General features: G+C 43.6%; 1 protein-coding gene across 5 annotated transcripts; it reads left to right on the plus strand.

The window, feature by feature from the left end:
- Positions 1–96: 96 nt before the first annotated feature.
- On the plus strand, positions 97–16,141 carry LOC120028823 (amyloid-beta A4 precursor protein-binding family B member 1-like). Of its 5 annotated transcripts, none has more exons than XM_038974068.1 (15): positions 97–223; positions 886–1,512; positions 1,655–1,863; positions 3,256–3,315; positions 3,705–3,781; positions 3,925–3,985; positions 4,173–4,319; positions 4,733–4,860; positions 8,896–9,010; positions 10,598–10,682; positions 10,772–10,867; positions 12,245–12,360; positions 12,475–12,651; positions 14,127–14,260; positions 14,592–16,141. In XM_038974068.1, exons 2-15 carry the CDS (start codon positions 903–905, stop codon positions 14,623–14,625), a joined length of 2,049 nt encoding a protein of 682 aa, XP_038829996.1. In that variant the 5' UTR covers positions 97–223; positions 886–902; the 3' UTR covers positions 14,626–16,141. The 5 variants fall into 5 exon arrangements, 4 of the variants coding, with proteins under 4 accessions (XP_038829996.1, XP_038829997.1, XP_038829998.1 ...); XM_038974069.1 differs by having other exon boundaries at positions 10,772–10,852; XM_038974070.1 differs by having other exon boundaries at positions 10,772–10,852; positions 14,127–16,141.
- The last annotated feature ends 6,407 nt before the right edge of the window (positions 16,142–22,548 follow it).

Here is a 22,548-nt window from a genome sequence, read left to right on the forward strand (position 1 = left end):
CATAAGATGGTTGAGTCAGAGATCCATCCGTACGAGGCAACACATTGACAAATTCGTGATGTACGCCCACCCACACCAAAACGTCTGTCACAACTCTGCACAACACCGCAGCATCAGCATCTGCTGGGAATCCAGAAACGACACATCTACGCCTTCATAAATGATTGTGTAAATATGTAACAATAACGAGAATATATTTTATCGAAGGACACATACAGCAGAAGTAAGTAGATTTGTTAGCTAATGGTGCTCATGTTGAATTGCTGTTCTTTGTGCTCGTGTGCCAATTATGGCCATATTATTATGGGTTGATGGCGGTTGATGCCTGTTATTTCAGATGGTCACCTAGCTAGCAAGGAGGCTAACGAAGCTTTCCTTTTAGTCGATTTAACGTTAGCTTAAACCACAGCTGGTATGTTAAATTAGCAACAATGCAGTATCTAGCTCTTGACATTGTCATGTCAATTACATTGTTATTGAATGCTTGATAAATTAGTAACTAGTGAGATAGCTAGAGAGGCCTAGCCAACTAATATTAGCTAGTAAGTTAGCTAGCTGTCTAGCGTAGCGATGTGTCATATCTCAGTGTAGCTAGCTAATGGCGCAGTTAACATTAGCTAACGTTAGCTACCTAGCTTACTAGCTAAGTATTTTCTAATTTCGCTTTAATGAGTCAACGCTAGTTAGGCCGGGTAGCGAGCTAGCTTGCTAACATTACCTTTGCCTTGCTAACTTACTAACGTTACAATGTCAAACAGTTGGCTAGCCAGCCAGGTCACTTGTCTCAAACTGACTCGTAACTAAACATTCGAGTGATCAGATGGGCAAATGCATATCTTAGCTATCTATTTTCTCTCTAACCATACCCTCCTCGATTCCCTTCAGAGCTGCTGTATAGTACCATGGGTGGCCATGATGATGATGACGTATCTTATCATGTAGCCAACAACCAACATCAAGATGAAGTGCTGAAAAACAAATTGAATGACAGCGGCCTTTGGAGTGACCAAGAATCCACAGACGGCAACAATGCTAAGTGGGTCAAGGAGGGCAAGAACCAACTGAGGAAAGTAGCTGAGAAACATCAGGACCAGGACCAGAATGGGAACCAGGAGGACTTCTCCCCTCATAACACCAACGAGGAGGAGGAGCAGCAGAGGAACGAGGAGCAGACCAAATCTCCCAAGACCCTGGGCCTGAAGGAAGAAGAATCCAATACCATCCTGAAAGAGCCACTACTCATCAACACCCTGGTGTCTGTAGAGGATAAAGATGGTGAGGGCGAAGAAGACGACAAAGAGAAGGAAGATTCATCTGAGGCAGATGAAGAGGCCTGCAGTCTTATAGAGGAAGAGAGGGAGTCCGAGCAGAGGGATGCGGAGGCTGAAAGAGAGGGAAGAAATCCCTGTCTGCTGTTCTCTAATGTGAACGGAACACCAAGTGATGAAGAAACCAACTGGTCAGCACTGTCTCAGGAAAGCACTGTTGAAAGCCCTCCAAATGAAAACAAAGGTACGGGCGTGTTTGTTGAAATCAGTTGTGTGACTGTTTTTTTGGAACAATAATGATTATTGTCTAGTCTAACATAAGTGCTTCTCAGGTTGCAAGCGACGTTAAGACTCCTCGTTCTAACCCTCCCCTTCTCTCCACACAGAGTCCTTCTGGGACTCGGAGGCCTTTGAGGCGGACACAGACCTACCCTCTGGGTGGATGCGGGTTCGAGACACTTCAGGTACCTATTATTGGCACATCCCTACTGGCACTACTCAGTGGGAGCCCCCCTCCCCTCTGGACAAGGTGGGAGACTCCATGATGTCCTCCAGTATGTCCCTGGAGACAACACCCTGTGAGGAAGAGCCAGAGGTGAGATCTAACCCATAGGCCTTAGGGATGATTTGTGTTTTTTTTTGCAAATGTATACATAAACTGATATCACATTTACATAAGTATTCTGACCTTTTACTCAGGACTTTGCTGAAGCACCTTTGGCAGCGATTACAGCCTTGTGTCTTGAGTATGCCGCTCCAAGCTTGGCACACCTGTATTTGGGGAGTTTCTCCCATTAATCTCTGCAGATCCTCTCAAGCTCTGTCAGGTTGGATGGGGAGTGTCGCTGCACAGCTATTTTCAGGTCTCTTCAGAGATGTTCGATCGGTTTCAAGTCCGGGCTCTGGCTGGGCCACGCAAGGACATTCAGAGACTTGTCCACGAAGCAACTGCTGCGTTGTCTTGGTTGTGTGCTTAGGGCTGTTGTCCTGTTGGAAGGTGAACCTTCACCCCAGTTTGAGGTTCTGAGCACTCTGAAGCAGGTTTTCATCAAGGATCTCTCAGTACTTCGCTCAGTTAATCTTTCCCTCAATCCTGACTAGTCTCCCAGTCTCTGGTGCTGAAAAACATCCCCACAGCATGATGCTGCTACAACCATGCTTCACCGTAGGGATGTTGCCAGGTTTCCTCCAGATGTGATGCTTGGTATTCAAGCCAAAGAGTTCAATCTTGGTTTCATCAGACCAGAGAATCTTGTTTCTCATGGTTTGAGGGTCCTTTAGGTGCCTTTTGGCAAACTCCAAGTGGGCTGTGATGTGCCTTTTACTGAGGAGTGGCTTCCGTCTGGCCACTCTACCATAAAGGCCTCATTGGTGGAGTGCTGCAGAGATGGTTGTCCTTCTGGAAGGTGTCCCATCTCCACAGAGGAACTCTGGAGCTCTGTCAGTGACCATCGGTTTCTTGTTCACCTCCCTGACCAAGGCCCTTCTCCCCCGATTGCTAAGTTTGGCTGTGCGGCCAGCTCTAGAAAGATTCTTGGTGGTTCCAGACTTCTTCTGTTTTAAGAATGATGGAGGCCACTGTGCTTTTGGGGACTTTCAATGCTGCAGACATTTGTTGGTACCCTTCCCCAGATCTGTGCCTCGTCACAATCCTGTCTCGAAGCTATATGGACAATTCCTTCGACCTCATGGCTTGGTTTTTGCTCTGACATGCACTGTCAACTGTGGGACCTTATATTGGTAGGTGTGTGCCTTTCCAAATCATGTCCAATCAATTGAATTTACCACAGGTGGACTCCAATCAAGTTGTAGATACATCTCAAGGATGATCGATGAAAACAGGATAGATCTGTTGTGGAATGTGGAAAAGTCAAGGGGTCTGAATACTTTCCGAATGTACTGTATATGTTCTGAGCAGACTTGAACTATGCTCTCCCAATTTAGACTATTTGGAGAAAAATGTCATGTTTTTGTCTGACTCTACTAGGAAACATGGGGGGACCTTTCTAACCCAGATGAAGGGACTAGTGATGGAGAGCTGTGGAAGGTAAGGGACAGCATGAATATTAATAAATACGAATGAGAATCAGTACATGGCCAAGACCTCACATTCAGAATATCCTTTAACACTGACAACACAGTAAAAAGAGAATCATTATTTTCATGTGTATGGAAAAAGTTTTTTTTATGTCTCCGATTATTAATTGGAAAACATAATTTGAAACATACTCAATGTAAACCCTCCCAACAGACACTGCGGATAAATCATTATTATGTGGGAAATAGTTGACATGGAAGCAGAAGCACTTGACATTTCATAGCTTCAACCCTCAATATTTCAGTTTTAGAAACAGAGTTTAGAAAGCAGCACATTAGGATTTTGATCAACTTGGTTTTGATGAATTGACTAATTCATTGTCTTCTTGGTGATTGCAGGAGGGAGAGGTGGCATCTGACCAGAGCCTGAAGGAGTTTGAAGGGGCAACCCTGCGCTATGCATCCATCAACCTCAAGTAAGTCATGTGATAAGCCATCTCATTCTCAGCCAAAACACTCTCTGAAACCCTCCTCTCTCTCTCTCGTTCTTTCTCAAACAATAACGGACTGGTAATGGACTGGTAACTGCCTTTTTAACTGCCTTTTAACTGCCTTTTAGCTGTTCCCAATACGAGGAAGAAGAGAAACTTGATCCCCATGGCACTGACCTGGAGGCTAAGGTAAATTTGAAAATCACATTGTCTCTCACTAAAACGCTGAGCCAGGAAGACTAGTCATCTGTCTGTCCCTTCCCTGTTAACATACAACTACTCTTCCCTTCCCTAATTGGACTGCGTTTGTCGGTTTATCTCTCTCCCTCTCTCTGGACCGTCCTGTGTTCTCTCTGGCCTTTATTTGCTATGACAGTATTTTGCTGTGCGCTCTCTGGGCTGGGTGGAGATGTCTGAAGAGGATATGGCACCGGGAAAGAGCAGCGTGGCTGTCAACAACTGCATCAGACAGCTGTCCTACCACAAACACAACCTCCACGACACTGCTGGCATCTGGGGAGAGGTGAGTCTGAGGAGCAGGGTCACAGGAAGGGACTGGGGTGGGCTTTTCCTGTCTGGGGGAAGAGCCTAGTGATGGGGTTGATGTCTGGGTGAAGACCTTCTGTTTACCTTGCTTTGTCTTTTTTTACCCAGCAACTGACGCAATTACCTCTCACATTGACTGCTATTCCCTGCAGCTGCTCTGTGTTGAATAATGTTGAATACAGAGTAATTATAAATGTCCATATGGACCACTGCTTGGGAATGTCTCTTCATCTAAACCAGGGTCAAGTCTAACAGTTGTTGCTAGAGTATTATTAGTTGTAGCACAGATGGGCACATTGAAATGTAATTTGATTGATTGCTATGCCATTCAATTTGCTGTGCATGGTGGTGATTCAGTAGGATAGTGATATGTTTGTGTTGTGTTACCAGGGTAAGGACATGCTGATGGTCCTGCAGAATGACACTATGAATCTGATCGACCCACTGGGACAGACTCTGCTGCACTCCCAGCCCATCGCCAGCATCCGTGTGTGGGGCGTGGGCCGAGACAATGGCAGGTCAGTGTCCACTAGAACAACCAGACGCTGTTTGGCACCACATCTGCACTACTGTGGCAGTCAGTTAAGTGGTGTAGCTACTTTTACAGGAACAGAAAATGCTGTTTTAACTCTTTAGAAATTGTACTATTTTATATAGTGTTTATTTAGCGCTTTTTATTAGTTAATTGTCTATCTAGTCTTAGCAGTCACCTTACTATTACTTCATGACCATTCACACCTAATTAAGATATATTAGGCACTGGGAATTACATAATAGCTGGTAATTTGTTCCATTTTCTTAAAGATTCAGAAATTGCTCCGCGTTGCTAAAATTCGAATAGTTTGCCTATTTTCAGTTTGTGAGAAACAAGCAAGTTTAGTGTAGAGCAGGTATTGCAATGCCGTCGGGGGTACGCCAAATAAAAATGTGATTCACATTTAAACAAATATTTTTCTTTTTTTCTACACATTTTCAAACAGTCCATTTATATTTTCCAACGGGGCTATACATTTGGGTGAGTTTTTTTCCTTGCCTGAGTAGCCTCATTTCACTGCCCCCCAAAAAATGAAACCATCTAGTGTGTTCAGCGAAATAACACAATGTCAAATACAGGTAGCCTAGTCAAATAATTAACATCCATTCACATGAACTGTTATTCTCTTGGGGGAATTCCACTAACAGTCAGTATGTAGCCAAACGTAGCTGCTGCTCATGTTGGTATCTGTACTGATGGCGCTAAAGCCATGACAGGGAGACATAGTGGAGTGGTAATGCGCATGCAAGCAGTTGCTCCCGACACCACTCGGGTACACTGCAAATCAAATAAAATTTTATTTGTCACATACACATGGTTAGCAGATGTTAATGCGAGTGTAGCGAAATGCTTGTGCTTCTAGTTCCGACAATGCAGTAATATCCAACGAGTAATCTAACCAACAATTTCACAACTACTTTATACACACAAGTGTAAAGGAATGAATAAGAAAATGTACATAGAGTATACATATAGAGTACAGTATATATATATGAGATAAGTAATGTAGGATATGTAAACATATAAAAGTGGCATTGTTTAAAGTGGCTAGTGATACATTACATCAAGATGCAGTAGATGGTATAGAGTACAGTATATACATATGAGATGAGTAATGTAGGGTATGTAAACATTATATGAAGTGGCATTGTTTAAATTGGCTAGTGATTAATGTATTTCATACATTTGTTCATTATTAAAGTGGCTGGAGTTGAGTCAGTATATTGGCAGCAGCCACTCAATGTTAGTGATGGCTGTTTAACAGTCTGATGGCCTTGAGATAGAAGCTGTTTTTCAGTCTCTCGGTCCCTGCTTTGATGCACCTGTACTGACCTCGCTTTCTGGATGATAGCGGGGTGAACAGGCAGTGGCTCGGGTGGTTGTTGTCCTTGATGATCTTTTTGGCCTTCCTGTGACATCGGGTGGTGTAGGTGTCTTGGAGGGCAGGTAGTTTTCCCCCGGTGATTCGTTGTGCAGACCTCACTACCCTCTGGAGAGCCTTACGGTTATGGGCGGAGCAGTTGCTGTACCAGGCGGTGATACAGCCCGACAGGATGCTCTCGATTGTGCATCTGTAAAAGTTTGTGTTTTTGGTGACAAGCTGAATTGAGGCGCTGCTGCGCCTTCTTCACCACGCTGTCTGTGTGGTTGGACCATTTCTTAACTTTCCACTACTGTCCCGTCAATGTAGATAGGGGGGTGCTCCCTCTGCTGTTTCCTGAAGTCCACGATCATCTCCTTTGTTTTGTTGACGTTGAGTGTGAGGTTATTTTCCTGACACCACACTCCGAGGGCCCTCACCTCTTCCCTGTAGGCCGTCTCGTCGAGAGGTTCTTGCTGCCAAGGGAATGCCTGACAGTTTGAAAGACATTTTGGACACTACAGTGAAAATGGTTAACTTTGTTAAAGCAAGGCCCCTGAACTCTCGTGTATTTTCTGCGTTATGCAATGATATGGGCAGCAACCATGTAACGCTTTTAAAACATACAGAAGTGCGCTGGTTATCAAGGGACAAAGTATTGAAAAAAAATGTAGATTTGAGAGATGAGCTTAAAGTTTTGTTTACTGACCATCATTTTCACTTGTCATCATGCCACCGGTCAGACGAGTTTCTCACATGACTGGCCTATCTGGGTCATGTTTTTTCTCACCTGAATGATCTGAATCTATGATTACAGGGACTCCGCAACTATATTCAATGTGCGGGACAAAATTGAGGCTATGATTTAAGAAGTTGGAGCTCTTCTCTGTCTGCATTGACAAGGACAGCACACAGGTCTTTCCATCATTATTTGCACACAAATCATATGAACTCAAGCTTACGGACAATGTCAAATGTGATACAGCGAAGCACCCGAGTGAGTTGGGGGCGCAATTACGAAGGTACTTTCCTGAAACGGATGACACAAACTACTGGATTCATTATCCCCTTCATGCCCTGCCTCCAGTCACCGATATCTGAACAAGAGAGCCTCATTAAAACAAGCGGTTCTGTGACAATTGAATTTAATCAGAAGCCACTGCCAGATTTCTGGATTGGGCTGTACTCAGAGAATCCTGCCTTGGCAAATCGCGCTGTTAAGGCACTGATGCCCTTTGTAACCACGTACCTATCTGAGAGTGGATTCACTGCCCTCACTAGCATGAAAACTAAATACAGGCACAGACTGTGTGGAAAATGATTTAAGATTGAGACTCTCCAATACAACCCAACATTGCAGAGTTATGTGCATCTTTTCAAGCACACCATTCTCATTAACCTGTGGTGAGTTATTCATAATTTTCGATGAACAAATAAGGTTTTATATGTAAGATGGCTAAATAAAGAGCAAAATTATTGATTATTATTATTTGTGCCCTGGTCTTATAAGAGCTCTTTGTCACTTCCCACGAGCCGGGTTGTGACAAACTCACACTCATTCTTATGTTTACTAAATGTAGTGTGTGTGTGGCAGGCTAACAATGATGTAAAAAAAAAACAACATTTGAGACTGTGCTGACCCTGGTACGCAGCTGGAGGTTGAATGTTTGAAGGGGTACGGGGCTATAAAAAGTTTGCGAACCACTGGTGTAGAGAATCATATTGTACCATCTAAATATATTTTCCATAACTAAAAGTATTGTTTTCAGCTGTTTGAAACTGGGGTACAAATCCGAAAGTAAAAGATGCAAAAGCGAAGCACGGGAAGCATAGAAATAGAGCAAATACAATACATCTGCCGCGTCTTAGACTTGCTTTCAATCCGAATGAGATCTATAACTCTTTTCTATGTGAATTTGGTCGAATGCACCAAATAAGTTACATATTGCCACTTTAAGTATTACTAAAACATGTTAATTTTCATGCCTTAGGGTCGAGTTTTCCCATCCTAGACCTCTGGATGTGGGTCTGTTTTCCATTTATTTGCCCATTTAAAAACTGAATCATTTAAGGCTGCATGTACACAGACAGCCCAGTTCTGATCTTTTTTCCTCTAATTGGCTTTTGACCAATCACATCAGATCTTTTTAGAGCTGAACTGATTAGTAAAAACACCAATTAGTTCGAAACAGGTCTGAATTGGGCTGCTTTTGTAAATGCAGCCTATGAGTCCAATGGCATGCTCAAATACTGCAACCCTGAGACACCACTGCCCTCTGGTGGGTTGTCCATCGTATTGCAATTACATTTACTTTCAAGGCATTGGCATTCACTTAATATCAGATTTTCGTTTTGGACTAGTGTTTTTGTAATAACTGTGATTTAACTGAACATTATTTATTTTCATGCTGCATTTTGCTGCCCTATACAGGGAAAGGTATTGTACACATTTCTCTTTGGTCTTTATGCTCTCATGTCCCATTGTGTTTTTCCTACATATAGTTTAATTGATTATATTGTCATATCTAACATGATTCATTGCAATCATTTTTGTTTTTTCTGTTTTTCTTCTCTGTTGCTATAATTCAATTTAGAGAAATGCATTTGGTTCATGTATCAGTATGTAAATGATGTACTTTTCTGTATTTGTTACAACAGAGACTTTGCTTATGTAGCGCGAGACAACCTGACCCAGGTCCTCAAGTGTCACGTGTTCCGCTGTGACTCACCTGCCAAGAACATCGCCACCAGTCTGCATGAGATGTGCTCCAGGGTGATTCTCCTATGTCTTCTATGTCACATACACTACTGGTCCAAAGGTTTAGAACACCTACTCATTCAAGGGTTTTTCTTTGTTTTTACTATTTTCTACATTGTAGAATAATAGTGAAGACCTCAACTATGAAATAACAAATGGAATCATGTAATAACTAAAAAAGCCACCCTTTGCCTTGATGACAGCCTTGCACACTCTTGGCTTTCTCTCAACCAGCTTCACCTGGATTGCTTTTTCAACAGTCTTGAAGGAGTTCCCACATATGCTGAGCACTTGTTGGCTGCTTTCCCTTCACTCTGCGGTCCGACTCATCCCAAACCATCTCCATTTGGTTGAGGTTGGGTGATTGTGGAGGCCAGATCATCTGATGCAGCCCCCCATCACTCTCCTTCTTGGTAAAATAGCCCTTACACAGCCTGGAGGTATGTTGTGTCATTGTCCTGTTGAAAACAAAAGATAGTCCCACTAAGCCCAAACCAGATGAGATGGTGTATCGCTGCTGTGGCAGCCATGCTGGCTAAGTGTGCCTTAAATTCTAAATAAATCAGTGTCACCAGCAAAGTACCCCCACACCATAACACCACCTCCTCCATGCTTCACAGTGTGAAATACACATGCAGCGATGATCTTTTCACCCACTCTGCGTCTCATAAAGACACGACTGTTGGAACCAAAAATCTCCAATTTGGATTCCAGAACAAAGGACAGATTTCCACTGGACTAATGTCCATTGCTCGTGTTTCTTGGCCCAAGCAAGTCTCTTCATCTTATTGGTGTCCTTTAGTAGTGGTTTCTTTGCAGCAATTCGACCGTGTGAACAGTTGATGTTGAGATGTGTCTGTTACTTGAACTCTGAAGCATTTACTTGGGCTGCAATTTCTGAGGCTGGTAACTCTAATGAACTCATCGTCTGCAGCAGAGGTAACTCTGGGTCTTCCATTCCTGTGGCGGTCCTCATGAGAGCCAGTTTCACCATAGCACTTGCTTGATGGTTTTTGCGACTGCACTTGAAGAAATGTTCAAAGTTCTTGAAATGTTCCAGATTGACTGACCTTCATGTCTTAAAGTAACGGACTATTGTTTCTCTTTGCTTATTTGAGCGTTTCTTGCCATAATATGGACTTGGTCTATTACCAAATAGGGGTGGTATACGGAAGATAGCCCTACCTAATAACAACACAACTGATTGTCTCAAACGCATTAAGAAGGAAAGAAATTCCACAAATTAACTTTGAACAAGGCACACCTTTTAATTGAAATGACTACCAGGTGACTACCTTATGAAGCTGGTTGAGAGAATGCCAAGAGTGTGCAAAGCTGTCATCTAGGCAAAGGGTTGCCATTCGAAGAATCTCAAATATAAAATATATTTTGATTTAACACTTTTTTTGGTTATTTCATAGTTTTGATGTCTTCACTATTATTCTACAATGTAGAAAATAGTAAAAATATAGAAAAACCCTTGAATGAGTAGGTGTTCTCTAACTTCTGACTGGTAGTGTATCTAATATACTATTTCCTGTGGAATGACTCATTTCATGATGACTTGAACATGTCTTTCTCTCTCTTTCTCTGTACATTCAGATAATGACAGAGAGGAAGCTTTCCAAGCCATTTCTGAGCAGGTACAATTATGACCAGTGCAAACCCATGGAGATTCCTGCTCAAGGTAACCCCTGTGATAGGGTTATAGAGTTAATTTTATAACAGACGTACAACACTAGACACTAACTCCCTTCACATCTTCTTCCTCTGCAGAGTTTCCCGTTCCAAAAAATGAGAATTTCCAACGTTTCCTTGTGTATTACCTTGGTAACGTACCTGTGTCCAAGCCTGTAGGTAAGGGACGCATGGGTAAGAAAATATTTTATTTACTTAGTTGTTAGGTAAATACACTATATATACAAAAGTATGTGGACACCCCTTCAAGTTAGTGGATTCCAGCTACACCTTTTGCTGATAGGTGTATAAAATCGAGCACACAGCCATGTAATCTCCATACTCAAACATTGGCAGTAGAATGGCCTTACTGAAGAGCTCAGTGACTTTCAACGTGGCACCGACATAGAATGCCTTTCCAACAAGTCAGCTTGTCAAATTTCTGCCCTGTTACAGCTGCCCCGGTCAACTGTAAGTGCTTTTATTTTGAAGTGGAAACGTCTAGGAGCAACAACGGCTCAGTCGCGACGTGGTAGGCTACACAAGCTCACAGAACATGGCTGCCAAGTGCTGAAGCGTGTAAAAATCATCTGTCCTTTGTTGCAACACTCACTACTGAGTTCCAAACTGCCTCTGGAAGCAATGTCAGCGCAATAACTGTTAGTCGGGAGCTTAATGAAATGGGTTTTCATGGCCGAGCAGCCGCACACCATCCTAAGATCACCATACTCAATGCCAAACATCGGCTGGAGTGGTGTAAAGCTCACCACCATTGGACTCTGGAGCAGTGGAAACGCATTCTCTTGAGTGATGAATCACACTTCACCATCTGGCAGTCTGACGGATGAATCTGGGTTTGGCGAATGCCAGCGGAACGCTACCTGCCCCAATGCATAGTGCCAACTGTAAAGTTTGGTGGAGAAATAATGGTCTCGGGCAGTTTTTCATGTTTTGGGTTAGGCCCCTTAGTTCCAGTGAAGAGATCTTAATGCTACAGCATACGATGACATTCTAGACTATTCTGTGCTGCCAACTTTGTGGCAACAGTTTGGGGAAGGCCCTTCCCTGTTTCAACATGACAATGCCCCGTGCACAAAGAGAGGTCCATACAGAAATGGTTTGTCGAGATCAGTGTGGAAGAACTTGGCTGGCCTGCACAGAGCCCTGACCTCAACCCCATCGAACACCTTTAGGATGAATTGGAACGCCGACTCCGAGCCAAGCCTGATCGCCCAACATCAGTGCCCAACCTTACTAATGCTCTTGTGGCTGAATGGAAGCAAGTCCCCGCAGTAATGTTCCAACATCTAGTGGAAAGCCTTCCCAGAAGAGCGGAGGCTGTTATAGCAGCAAAGGGGGGACCGACTCCATATTAATGTCCATGATTTTGGAATAAGATGTTCGATGAGCAGGTGTCCACATACTTTTGGTCATGTATATCTGTGCAGTAAAACATCTAGCAGTGCTCTGTGTGGGACTGTGTTTTGCTTCACTGCATACATGGCTAGATGGCTCCTCCCATGCAGTTTACCTTGAGGATACTGTTAACAGTAGAACGTTCTCGTCTCCTAGGTGTGGACACAATCAGTGATGCTTTGGCGGCTGCAATGAACAGCACAAGGAAGCAGGATTGGACCCCCGTCTCTGTCAACGTGGCCCCTGCCACTATCACCATCCTCACCAGAGAGGTAGTTACTAACTAAACCATCCACACCGTCATCTCCGTTACACAGAGTATTAGTAGGGGTCATGTCAGTATGGCTCTCTCCTGACTGTGATGTGTGTTCCCTTGTCCTCCCCAGACTGAGGAGGTTTTGTCAGAGTGCCGGGTGCGGTTCCTGTCTTTCATGGGTGTGGGGAAGGACGTCCACACCTTTGCCTTCATCATGGCCGAGGGCCCCGGGGACTTCATCTGTCACATGTTCTGGTGTGAGCCCAACGCTGCCAGCCTGAGTGAGGCGGTGCAGGCCGCCTGCATGGTGGGTCACCAGACTGAACAGTGGACTCCATTATGGATTAACAAGTGGTCTAGAGAGACTGCCTGGAGGATGATATGTTGTCTATAATATAGAACATTTCATGAATGCCTGTCAATGTTTCCTTGAAGAGTATTGATCAAATCAAATGTATTTATATAGCCCTTCTTACATCAGCTGATATCTCAAAGTGCTGTACAGAAACCCAGCCTAAAACCCCAAACAGCAAGCAATGCAGGTGTAGAAGCACGGTGGCTAGGAAAAACTCCCTAGAAAGGCCAAAACCTAGAGAGGAACCAGGCTATGAGGGGTGGCCAGTCCTCTTCTGGCTGTGCCGGGTGGAGATTATAACAGAACATGGCCAAGATGTTCAAATGTTCATAAATTACCAGCATGGTCAAATAATAATAATCACAGTGGTTGTCGAGGGTGCAGCAAGTCAGCACCTCAGGAGTAAATGTCAGTTGGCTTTTCATAGCCGATCATTCAGAGTATCTCTACCGCTCCTGCTGTCTCGAGAGAGTTGAAAACAGCAGGTCTGGGACAGGTAGCACGTCCGGTGAACAGGTCAGGGTTCCATAGCCGCAGGCAGAACAGTTGAAACTGGAGCAGCAGCACGGCCAGGTGGACTGGGGACAGCAAGGAGTCATCATGCCAGGTAGTCCTGAGGCATGGTCCTAGGGCTCAGGTCCTCCGAGAAAGAGAGAATTAGAGAGAGCATACTTAAATTCACACAGGACACCGGATAAGACAGGAGAAGTACTCCAGATATAACAAACTGACCCTAGCCCCCCGACACATAAACTACTGCAGCATAAGTACTGAAGGCTGAGAAAGGAGGGGTCAGGAGACACTGTGGCCCCATCCGATGATACCCCCGGACAGGGCCAAACAGGCAGGATATAACCCCACCCACTTTGCCAAAGCGCATCCCCTACACCACTAGAGGGATATCTTCAACCACCAACTTACCATCCTGAGACAAGGCCGAGTATAGCCCACAAAGATCTCCGCCACGGCACAACCCAAGGGGGGGTGCCAACCCAGACAGGAAGATCACGTCAGTGGCTCAACCCACTCAAGTGACGCACCCCTCCTCGGGACGGCATGACAGAGCACCAGTAAGCCAGTGACTCAGCCCCTGTAATAGGGTTAGAGGCAGAGAATCCCAGTGGAGAGAGGGGAACCGGCCAGGCAGAGACAGCAAGGGCGGTTTGTTGCTCCAGAGCCTTTCCGTTCACCTTCACACTCCTGGGCTAGACTACACTCAATCATATGACCCACTGAAGAGATGAGTCTTCAGTAAAGACTTAAAGGTTGAGACCGAGTCTGCGTCTCTCACATGGGTAGGCAGACCATTCCATAAAAATGGAGCTCTATAGGAGAAAGCCCTGCCTCCAGCTGTTTGCTTAGAAATTCTTGATGTGTTTGTGTCTTTACTGATAGAGTCCTGTTGTATGTCTGTGTTCTGTCCTCAGCTGCGCTACCAGAAGTGTCTGGACGCGAGGCCTCCCAGCCTGGGCTCCTGCCTGCCCACTCCCCCTGCTGACTCCATGGCCCGCCGGGTCAGGATTGGGGTCCAGAGTCTGCTGGGAAGCTTCAAGCAGTACAGGTCAGGGTCCCAGTCCCCCTGAGCAGAAGAGAGAAGATCTCTTCCCCACCAACACTAACCCATCACAGCAGCTCCAGCTCATTCCTCTCTCTTTCTCCCTTTCCTATCGGACTCTTTTTGGCCTTCCTTAGAGAATGTCTTGTCATTAGTGTATGGCGTTATATGTAACTGAGGAAATGCTTACTTACTAGTGATTGCAAAGTGTTTTTCTATACATCTACTGTATAACTCTCCTTTAGCTTTGTACTCAAACTGAATGAGCCCTGACAACGACCCATTGTTTGTTCTGTTGCTGGGATTTCATCTGTTTGTCACTATTTTTGTGTTTTAGCAGAAACCATGTCTGGCAGGAAGTGTTCGTATGATGGGATGTAAGTACATGTTTCTTCACAGTAGGACGTTAGGACGTATTCAGGACGATTCCACACAGAAATACATCTCATTTCTTCCTCACTGCAATTATGGTTGAGTCATGGGGCCATGCTCCTCCAAACAGTAACACCTCTTTTTCTACTGGTGTCTAAAGAAGGTCATGCAATCACGGTCGAGAACCTAGTATAGTAGTCTCCTGATGTTTGTTTTCTACCATGTCAATACCCTGTACACTCCTCAGCCTTTCTACTCCTGCCCAAATGAGCTTCTTGACACTAGCCATCTAAGAGCCCAAGTAGAGTGTGTTGTAGTCTTCCGTTAAATAAGTGTAGAATCATGTGCCACGCCGTAGTGAACAACCACTGATTTCAAGGTATACTGGAGTTGTTTCCCATACATTTTCATGAACATTTGCAAGTTCAGTGCTTGTGTGCAATAATCAGACTTTCCTGTATGTGGTGTTGGTAGAATGGCTTCCATAGGCTTATATAGCAGCACACACTGCTGTGGTTTCTTTAATGTAGGGGCCTGGCTATATCTGACTAGTGCTTGGCCAACAAAAAGAGCCAATGGTGAAAATAGACTTCTGGTCATGAAAAAGTGACCTATAAAATACAGCATCTCAAGGCCTCGGTTTTCCATCTGTTAGTCAACCACAGCTTTTAACCACCTCCACTGTATAGTAGTGTAGGACCTCACCACACACTGCATGTTTTAATATCTTAGAGGAATAACCAGGGTCATATCTGCCTGCAGCGGTTTAGTGCAGAACTCTTTGTAATTGTAACATACTAGATGTGTGCTACTTCATGGTAAAGAGGGCTGAATTCTGTACCTGTTAAGTGTTTGTAAGGCATGTCACTAGCCTGTATCCGTGTCTATCAATATATATATAAGCTAGCTAGTAGTAGATTAGTTGTCACTGTCAGGTCCTTTCCACTGAGTAGCTGAGAGCAGGTCAGTATCTGTTTCCCTGGGACTGGGATAACATTGAGAGGATGACTGCAGTGGTTTTAGGATTCTGTTCTTCCACTTTTTGCTCTGTTTGGCCCTGGACACTCTTAAGTAATGTGTGTTCTATTGGTAGTATACACTATCATGGACACTACTGAGGAGCAGTTGTGCATTTTTGATTATTGATTGTATTAGAGAACACAAGTCTGAGAATAGTTGTGGTTTTTAATGTTTCAAAAAACAAATGAATTGGGTTTGTCAGAAGTATTTAGTGCAATAGTTATTTGACCTATAACAAAATAAAACTTGTAAAATATAGAAACACTATCTGAAATTAGACTAGATTGTATAATACTATAGTGTATCTATTGTCACCGCTCACTTATCATTGTGCTCCTTTTTCTAATTCTGTTACGTTAGTACTTCCAAGGTCAACATTAAAAACAAGATGAGTGTTGGAACACTAGCTTATTCATTTATTTCACAATTTATGTAAATTAGGTGTATAAAATGTATCTGTATATAAAAGTCCCTGCACAATAAATAAATGTGAACATATCTTATTTTTGCTGTTGCATATTTTTTTGCAGAATTTGCATGTTTTTGGTGTGATGTGACTGAGTGAAGCCATGTGGATTGGAGAGATTGTATTCCAAAGAGCAGTTATTAGATTAGATCTGTCTGTAAATTATGTCTCCTTTCGTAACTGGTGGTAGAACCATAGAAATCCTCAATTTTCAATCAATGTTTTTTATCTGACAATTCCTGGCAATCCCATTAAAATGGAAGAGAAGCCAGGCAGGCTGTCAAGTCCTTTTCATATGTATGAAACCTGCTGACATTGGTTTTACCATATGTATTGTGAGAGGTGCAAGAATAGAGATAGATAGTGGACTCATTGTATCTGTGCCATTATAGCTTCTGTGACAGCCTCAAGGGCGCTGACCATGCTATCTCCATTTTGAAGTAGTCCATTTTCTTCACGATTGGCTGATCCCTCCTGATGACTCAGTTGGACATGACTCCAACGGGTCACCAGGATGGTTTGGTTGATGAAGTTGGAAGTCCCACCCAGTTGACTACATTAAAATTATGGAAGCCCTCAATGGCGCTGCCTATGCTAATACGGCCTTTTGGCCAATAAAGGCCTCTATCATTCTCTGTGGGTGCAATTACCATGCATGAATAATATGCAGATATAATATGCAGATTTCACCCCATGTCATCTGTTTATTCATGACTGTATGCTGCCCCCTCCTGGTGTGTTCAAAATGCCCAGGGACAGAGGCTGGAAATAGGCTGGTTATTGTTTCCGTGGGAGATGATTCTGGGGATGAAAGGATACTGTATATAGGCTGGTTATTGTTTCCGTGGGAGATGATTTTGGGGATGAAAGGATACTGTATATAGGTTGGTTATTGTTTCCGTGGGAGATGATTTTGGGGATGAAAGGATACTGTATATAGGTTGGTTATTGTTTCCGTGGGAGATGATTTTGGGGATGAAAGGATACTGTATATAGGTTGGTTATTGTTTCCGTGGGAGATGATTTTGGGGATGAAAGGATACTGTATATAGTCTGGTTATTGTTTCCGTGGGAGATGATTTTGGGGATGAAAGGATACTGTATATAGGCTGGTTATTGTTTCCGTGGGAGATGATTTTGAGGATGAAAGGATACTGTATATAGGCTGGTTATTGTTTCCGTGGGAGATGATTTTGAGGATGAAAGGATACTGTATATAGTCTGGTTATTGTTTCCGTGGGAGATGATTTTGGGGATGAGAGGATACTGTATATAGGCTGGTTATTGTTTCCGTGGGAGATGATTTTGGGGATGAAAGGATACTGTATATAGGCTGGTTATTGTTTCCATGGGAGATGATTTTGGGGATGAAAGGATACTGTATATAGTCTGGTTATTGTTTCCGTGGGAGATGATTTTGGGAATGAAAGGATACTGTATATAGGCTGGTTATTGTTTCCATGGGAGATGATTTTGGGGATGAAAGGATACTGTATATAGGCTGGTTATTGTTTCCATGGGAGATGATTTTGAGGATGAAAGGATACTGTATATAGGCTGGTTATTGTTTCCATGGGAGATGATTTTGAGGATGAAAGGATACTGTATATAGGCTGCTTATTGTTTCCATGGGAGATGATTTTGAGGATGAAAGGATACTGTATATAGGCTGGTTATTGTTTCCATGGGAGATGATTTTGAGGATGAAAGGATACTGTATATAGGCTGGTTATTGTTTCCATGGGAGATGATTTTGAGGATGAAAGGATACTGTATATAGGTTGGTTATTGTTTCCGTGGGAGATGATTTTGGGGATGAAAGGATACTGTATATAGGCTGGTTATTGTTTCCATGGGAGATGATTTTGGGGATGAAAGGATACTGTATATAGGCTGGTTATTGTTTCCATGGGAGATGATTTTGGGGATGAAAGGATACTGTATATAGTCTGGTTATTGTTTCCATGGGAGATGATTTTGGGGATGAAAGGATACTGTATATAGGCTGGTTATTGTTTCCATGGGAGATGATTTTGGGGATGAAAGGATACTGTATATAGGCTGGTTATTGTTTCCATGGGAGATGATTTTGAGGATGAAAGGATACTGTATATAGGCTGGTTATTGTTTCCGTGGGAGATGATTTTGGGGATGAAAGGTGCACATCGAGTGGTTCAGGCCCAGATGGGTAATGGACTCTCCGTCGATACGAGGATATCTCTCCTATTCCCTGCCAGCGGGACTGCACTGCTGTGGGACACATCAAGGGCTTGGTGGTAATCGGGTCCTTTTTAAGGGATTGGCCAGCTCCCCGCCCCATTTACGCTGTGGACTGGTTGTGTGTTTGGGGTTTTGCTTGTGTTCCCTCGTCCCTCATGTTTCCGATGTAGTTTGATTAATTTGTGGCGTGCTGGCTGACAGTGGGTGGGTGTTTGAGTTCAGTGTCTTGTTGATGGAGGTGACACATATCAAAGACCTTCTACCCTTTGCTACCTCCACCCAGAACGGAGGTTATTTTAGCCAATACATCTGTATTCTCAAACAACATGCTATAGATTTGATCTTGGTTATTGTTAAGTAATGTGTTAGAAAATAATATATAAGTCCTTACATGAAAATGTGCTCTTCGAAAGCAACAAAATATAATTATTTCTGTCTTTTGATTTTCCTATATCCCCAAATGTAATCATATTGTTCCATATGATTATGAATGTGCGGTGGTATGTTTTTCACCGTCCATGCTTAAATCCCATTGTTGTGTCTTTATTCCACTGTTTGCCATCACGCTGAAACACATTTCTGATGGCTATTCCACGTGTGTGAGTGTCTGACTAGATTTACTTAAACATGTGCCTGTGGTAGTCTTTCACACTGTGTCAATCACAATTTAAAGAAGTTCGGCTCACGGAGAAATAATCACAATTATAATTATTTTTATAATTATGCATACAGCATTTGTGTAATGGAGATTCATATTGAGTAATGAATGTGTAGTCTTGTGGAACATTGCTTCTCCTCTCAGAGTTGAGGAGTGGGCTCATATCTTCACTGCTGGGCACTTTAATCTAATCACACATCTACAGTAGAACATTGTGGATAAAGGAAGTGAACAGCAGCTTCACCTTAAACCTGGTATCAAGGTCTGACAGAGATGATCGAAATCCCTGTAGGATACATCCTCCTCTTGGTTCTCATGGTGTGAATATATCCACTTCACTGAATGAGGATTCTCAAATCCCTGAGAGGCTTTCTGGTGGAAATGTGTGTTTATTAAGAAGGTTACTTTTGTTTTTCCTCTTTTTTTTGAGATCTGTAGTTTCTGGTCGTCAGGAAAGACGCTGTTGGGCTCTGAGTGTCAGTCAGGTCACAGTGAATCGATCACAACCACAGGAGAGGAATTTGCACAACACAGAGGTGGATCAACTTCACAGAGTCAGGAGGGAGAAAGAGAGGGAAGGTAACAAAGGATGGACTGCGCCAGGCAGCCTCTCTCCTGCTGAGGTAGAAAACTAGGATGTACTGGAGAGATGGAAAAAGGGATAGACAAGAAGCTGGTGCTTTGTAGGAATTCATCATGTGTGTGTATTGATGTTGGCTTTCAGATGTTTTGTTTACGTTTCTACCCTTTCATGACAAAATGTAACTTCTATCTTATGACATTCTATGTGTCAAAAGCTTTTTAGTATTTTGAGGTAGCACTATACATAATGAAGATAAATGTAGGCTACATATAATGGCAGAGTTTTTCTTTAAAATGTTCTCTTCAGGGCTGATGGGTTTATGTCAACGTTTCCTTTGTCATGTGTCCCATAATATTGGTTGAATTTTTTGTCACAAATATTCAGAGCACATAAAATACAATGTGACTGAAAATGGTTGATTGAGTTTGATTTTGGGGATGTTCATGGGGAATATATGCAAATGCATGTGTCTGGTTCTATTAGTGGAAGGTTCCTCCGGTGGTTTTAGTCTTTTGTTTCCTGTCCCATGTGCATTGAGTGAAAGGTTCAAAGGGCATATTCCTGAACCCTCTCTGGTATTCACTTTAGTGGGTGTGACATACTATTAAGTAGAGGTATTATTTCCCTACTATCAACATCCCCCTTGGTTTTCTTCTGCTTTGCAGGAAGCTGACTTTAATTTGTTGTCGCTAATAGGGAGGCTGAATGTTTTCTTCAATCAGAGAGTGTTCATTATAGACATGAATTAATCAAAATGACAGCATATGCTTTCTGCACACGTAAAATTTCTCCCCAGCATGCACTGTAATTCTCCTTATTGAATGTATCCTTGAATCCTTTGTCAGAGGAAAAGGGTGGAGACGGGGAAGAAAATCAAGATGCATTTTGGGAAAAACACGCCACAAATTGGCATCTGTGCCCTCTGATTTAGATTTCTATGCCACTTACCTTAAAACCCAGCTTGTATTGCCTCAGACATAGCATATATATGAGCTGTGAACGACAGCGACTGTAGAATGCATGAATAGTCATTTACTTTCCACTAGCGCACACAGCCTCTGAACCTGTCGCAAGTCTTTCACAACAGACATCGCCCTTTTGTTTCCAGACAAATATGTTCTTCTCTTCCTCACCTTGGTCCTCCCCTCCTTCACCTCTTCTGTATTAAAACTGGTGGAAGTCTATTGCAGAGTAATTACTTTGGAGAACAGGAACTTATGTTCATGAGTGGATGGCGGTAAATTTTTCTTTAGTGCTCCACTGTGTCCCTGGAATGTTCCATCGTTAAACTAAGATGACAGACCAATTCCTATTCCCATATCAAACCTGTTCAGTCTGTTATGGTCAGGGATTATAGTTCATAGAAATTACACATCTAATTAGTTTGAAGGAAACACTCTCAAAACAGTGTCTGATACGTTTCTAAATGCAACAGGATCCTGGGGACACCCCTTGTCTGTGAGCTTAAAGAACTGACGAACTGCAGATCACATACTTCGTTTAAATCAGGATTACTCACATCTCTTTCCAGTCCTAGTGAAGCTCAGCTCATGCCTAAATTAACTTGTTGATTGGTTTACAGGTGTACTCATTAAGAGTGAGATTAATCTAGTAAAAACATGAGGCTCTTTGAGAAAGAGATGCCTTCTCAATCCCATTCTCTGTTGTATCTCGCTCCAGAGATACTCCTAGTTTCATAGACCCCAATCCTCTCGTGGCACACAGCAGCAAATTGCATCGTTACTTTGCAAATTTGTTCAAGCAATCAACTCAATCTCGCTTGGGGTACCAATCTGACAACAGGCATGATTATAATCCTGGGCGGCTCACTGGCTGTCTCCGGGGAGAGGAATGACAGAAGAATGACAATGAAGCTTGAAATGGTTTATTATATTTCCACCTTTCCCTATTTTCTCCGTCCTTCCTCAGCCCAGGACCAGACCAATGCTGCTCCATTTCAATGTCTTAGCACATCCAAACTACCACCATTTTGACACGCACTACTGTGATCGGGTCTTTGTGTTAGTAAAGCAGTCTTGCATGTGATCTTTTTGATCTGGGGGACTGAACATAGCAGCGGTCTGTTCAAGTAAAGACCTGCCATGGGCAGAAAGGAACATCTGTGATGTTTGGGAATGAGGAAAAGGCCTATGCAAAGTCAAAACTGTAGCTATGGATTAGAACTGATGACGAGTGCCCCTTAGTGTGGCTGCGGATGGAGCGCGTGGCTGTGGACGGAGCGTGGCTGCGGATGGAGTGCGTGGCTGCGGATGGAGTGCGTGGCTGCGGATGGAGTGCGTGGCTGCGGATGGAGTGCGTGGCTGCTGATGGAGCATGTGGCTGCGGATGGAGTGCGTGGCTGCGGATGGAGCATGTGGCTGCGGATGGAGTGCGTGGCTGCGTATGGAGCATGTGGCTCGTGGCTGCGGATGGAGCATGTGGCTCGTGGCTGCGGATGGAGCGCGTGGCTGCGGATGGAGCGCGTGGCTGCGGATGGAGCGCGTGGCTGCGGATGGAGCGCGTGGCTGCGGATGGAACGCGTGGCTGCGGATGGAACGCGTGGCTGCGGATGGAGAATGGCGGGGACTATTCTAAAGATCCACTAATACCTTTAAATCAAGTCTTTCCATGTAAATGCACCAACAGAGACTGTATTAGCCCAGGTTTATTTGGGTTTAAACCAAATACATTACATTTACCTGAAGAATGGCTTTGGAATACAGAGTCAGGCGTAGCAGAAGGAGATGAAATGACCTGATGGGAGGTTGGAGAGGAGGGGGCCCAGGCTGTTGATTCTCATTTCACCACCCGTCCTCATGTCCCAGTAAGGATGTCTGAGACAGAGATAAATACTGCCAGCACTGATTTATAAGCTGTGCAGCGGACAGAATTTACCCATTACCTGACTTGGTTCACAAGGCCCACAGGTCTACACAGAGTCCACTGCAGACAGACTCTCCGACCCTCTCTTCCCG

The sequence above is a fragment of the Salvelinus namaycush genome, chromosome 34, assembly GCF_016432855.1.
Source record: "Salvelinus namaycush isolate Seneca chromosome 34, SaNama_1.0, whole genome shotgun sequence".
Lineage (NCBI taxonomy): Eukaryota > Metazoa > Chordata > Actinopteri > Salmoniformes > Salmonidae > Salvelinus > Salvelinus namaycush.

Coding starts and splice junctions, on each gene's coding strand:
- LOC120028823 (XM_038974068.1), top strand. CDS start 903: ATGGGTGGCCATGATGATGATGACGTATCTTATCATGTAGCCAACAAC. Junction 3,316..3,704: donor GTGATGGAGAGCTGTGGAAG/GTAAGGGACAGC, acceptor TGGTGATTGCAG/GAGGGAGAGGTGGCATCTGA. Junction 9,011..10,597: donor TGCATGAGATGTGCTCCAGG/GTGATTCTCCTA, acceptor CTGTACATTCAG/ATAATGACAGAGAGGAAGCT.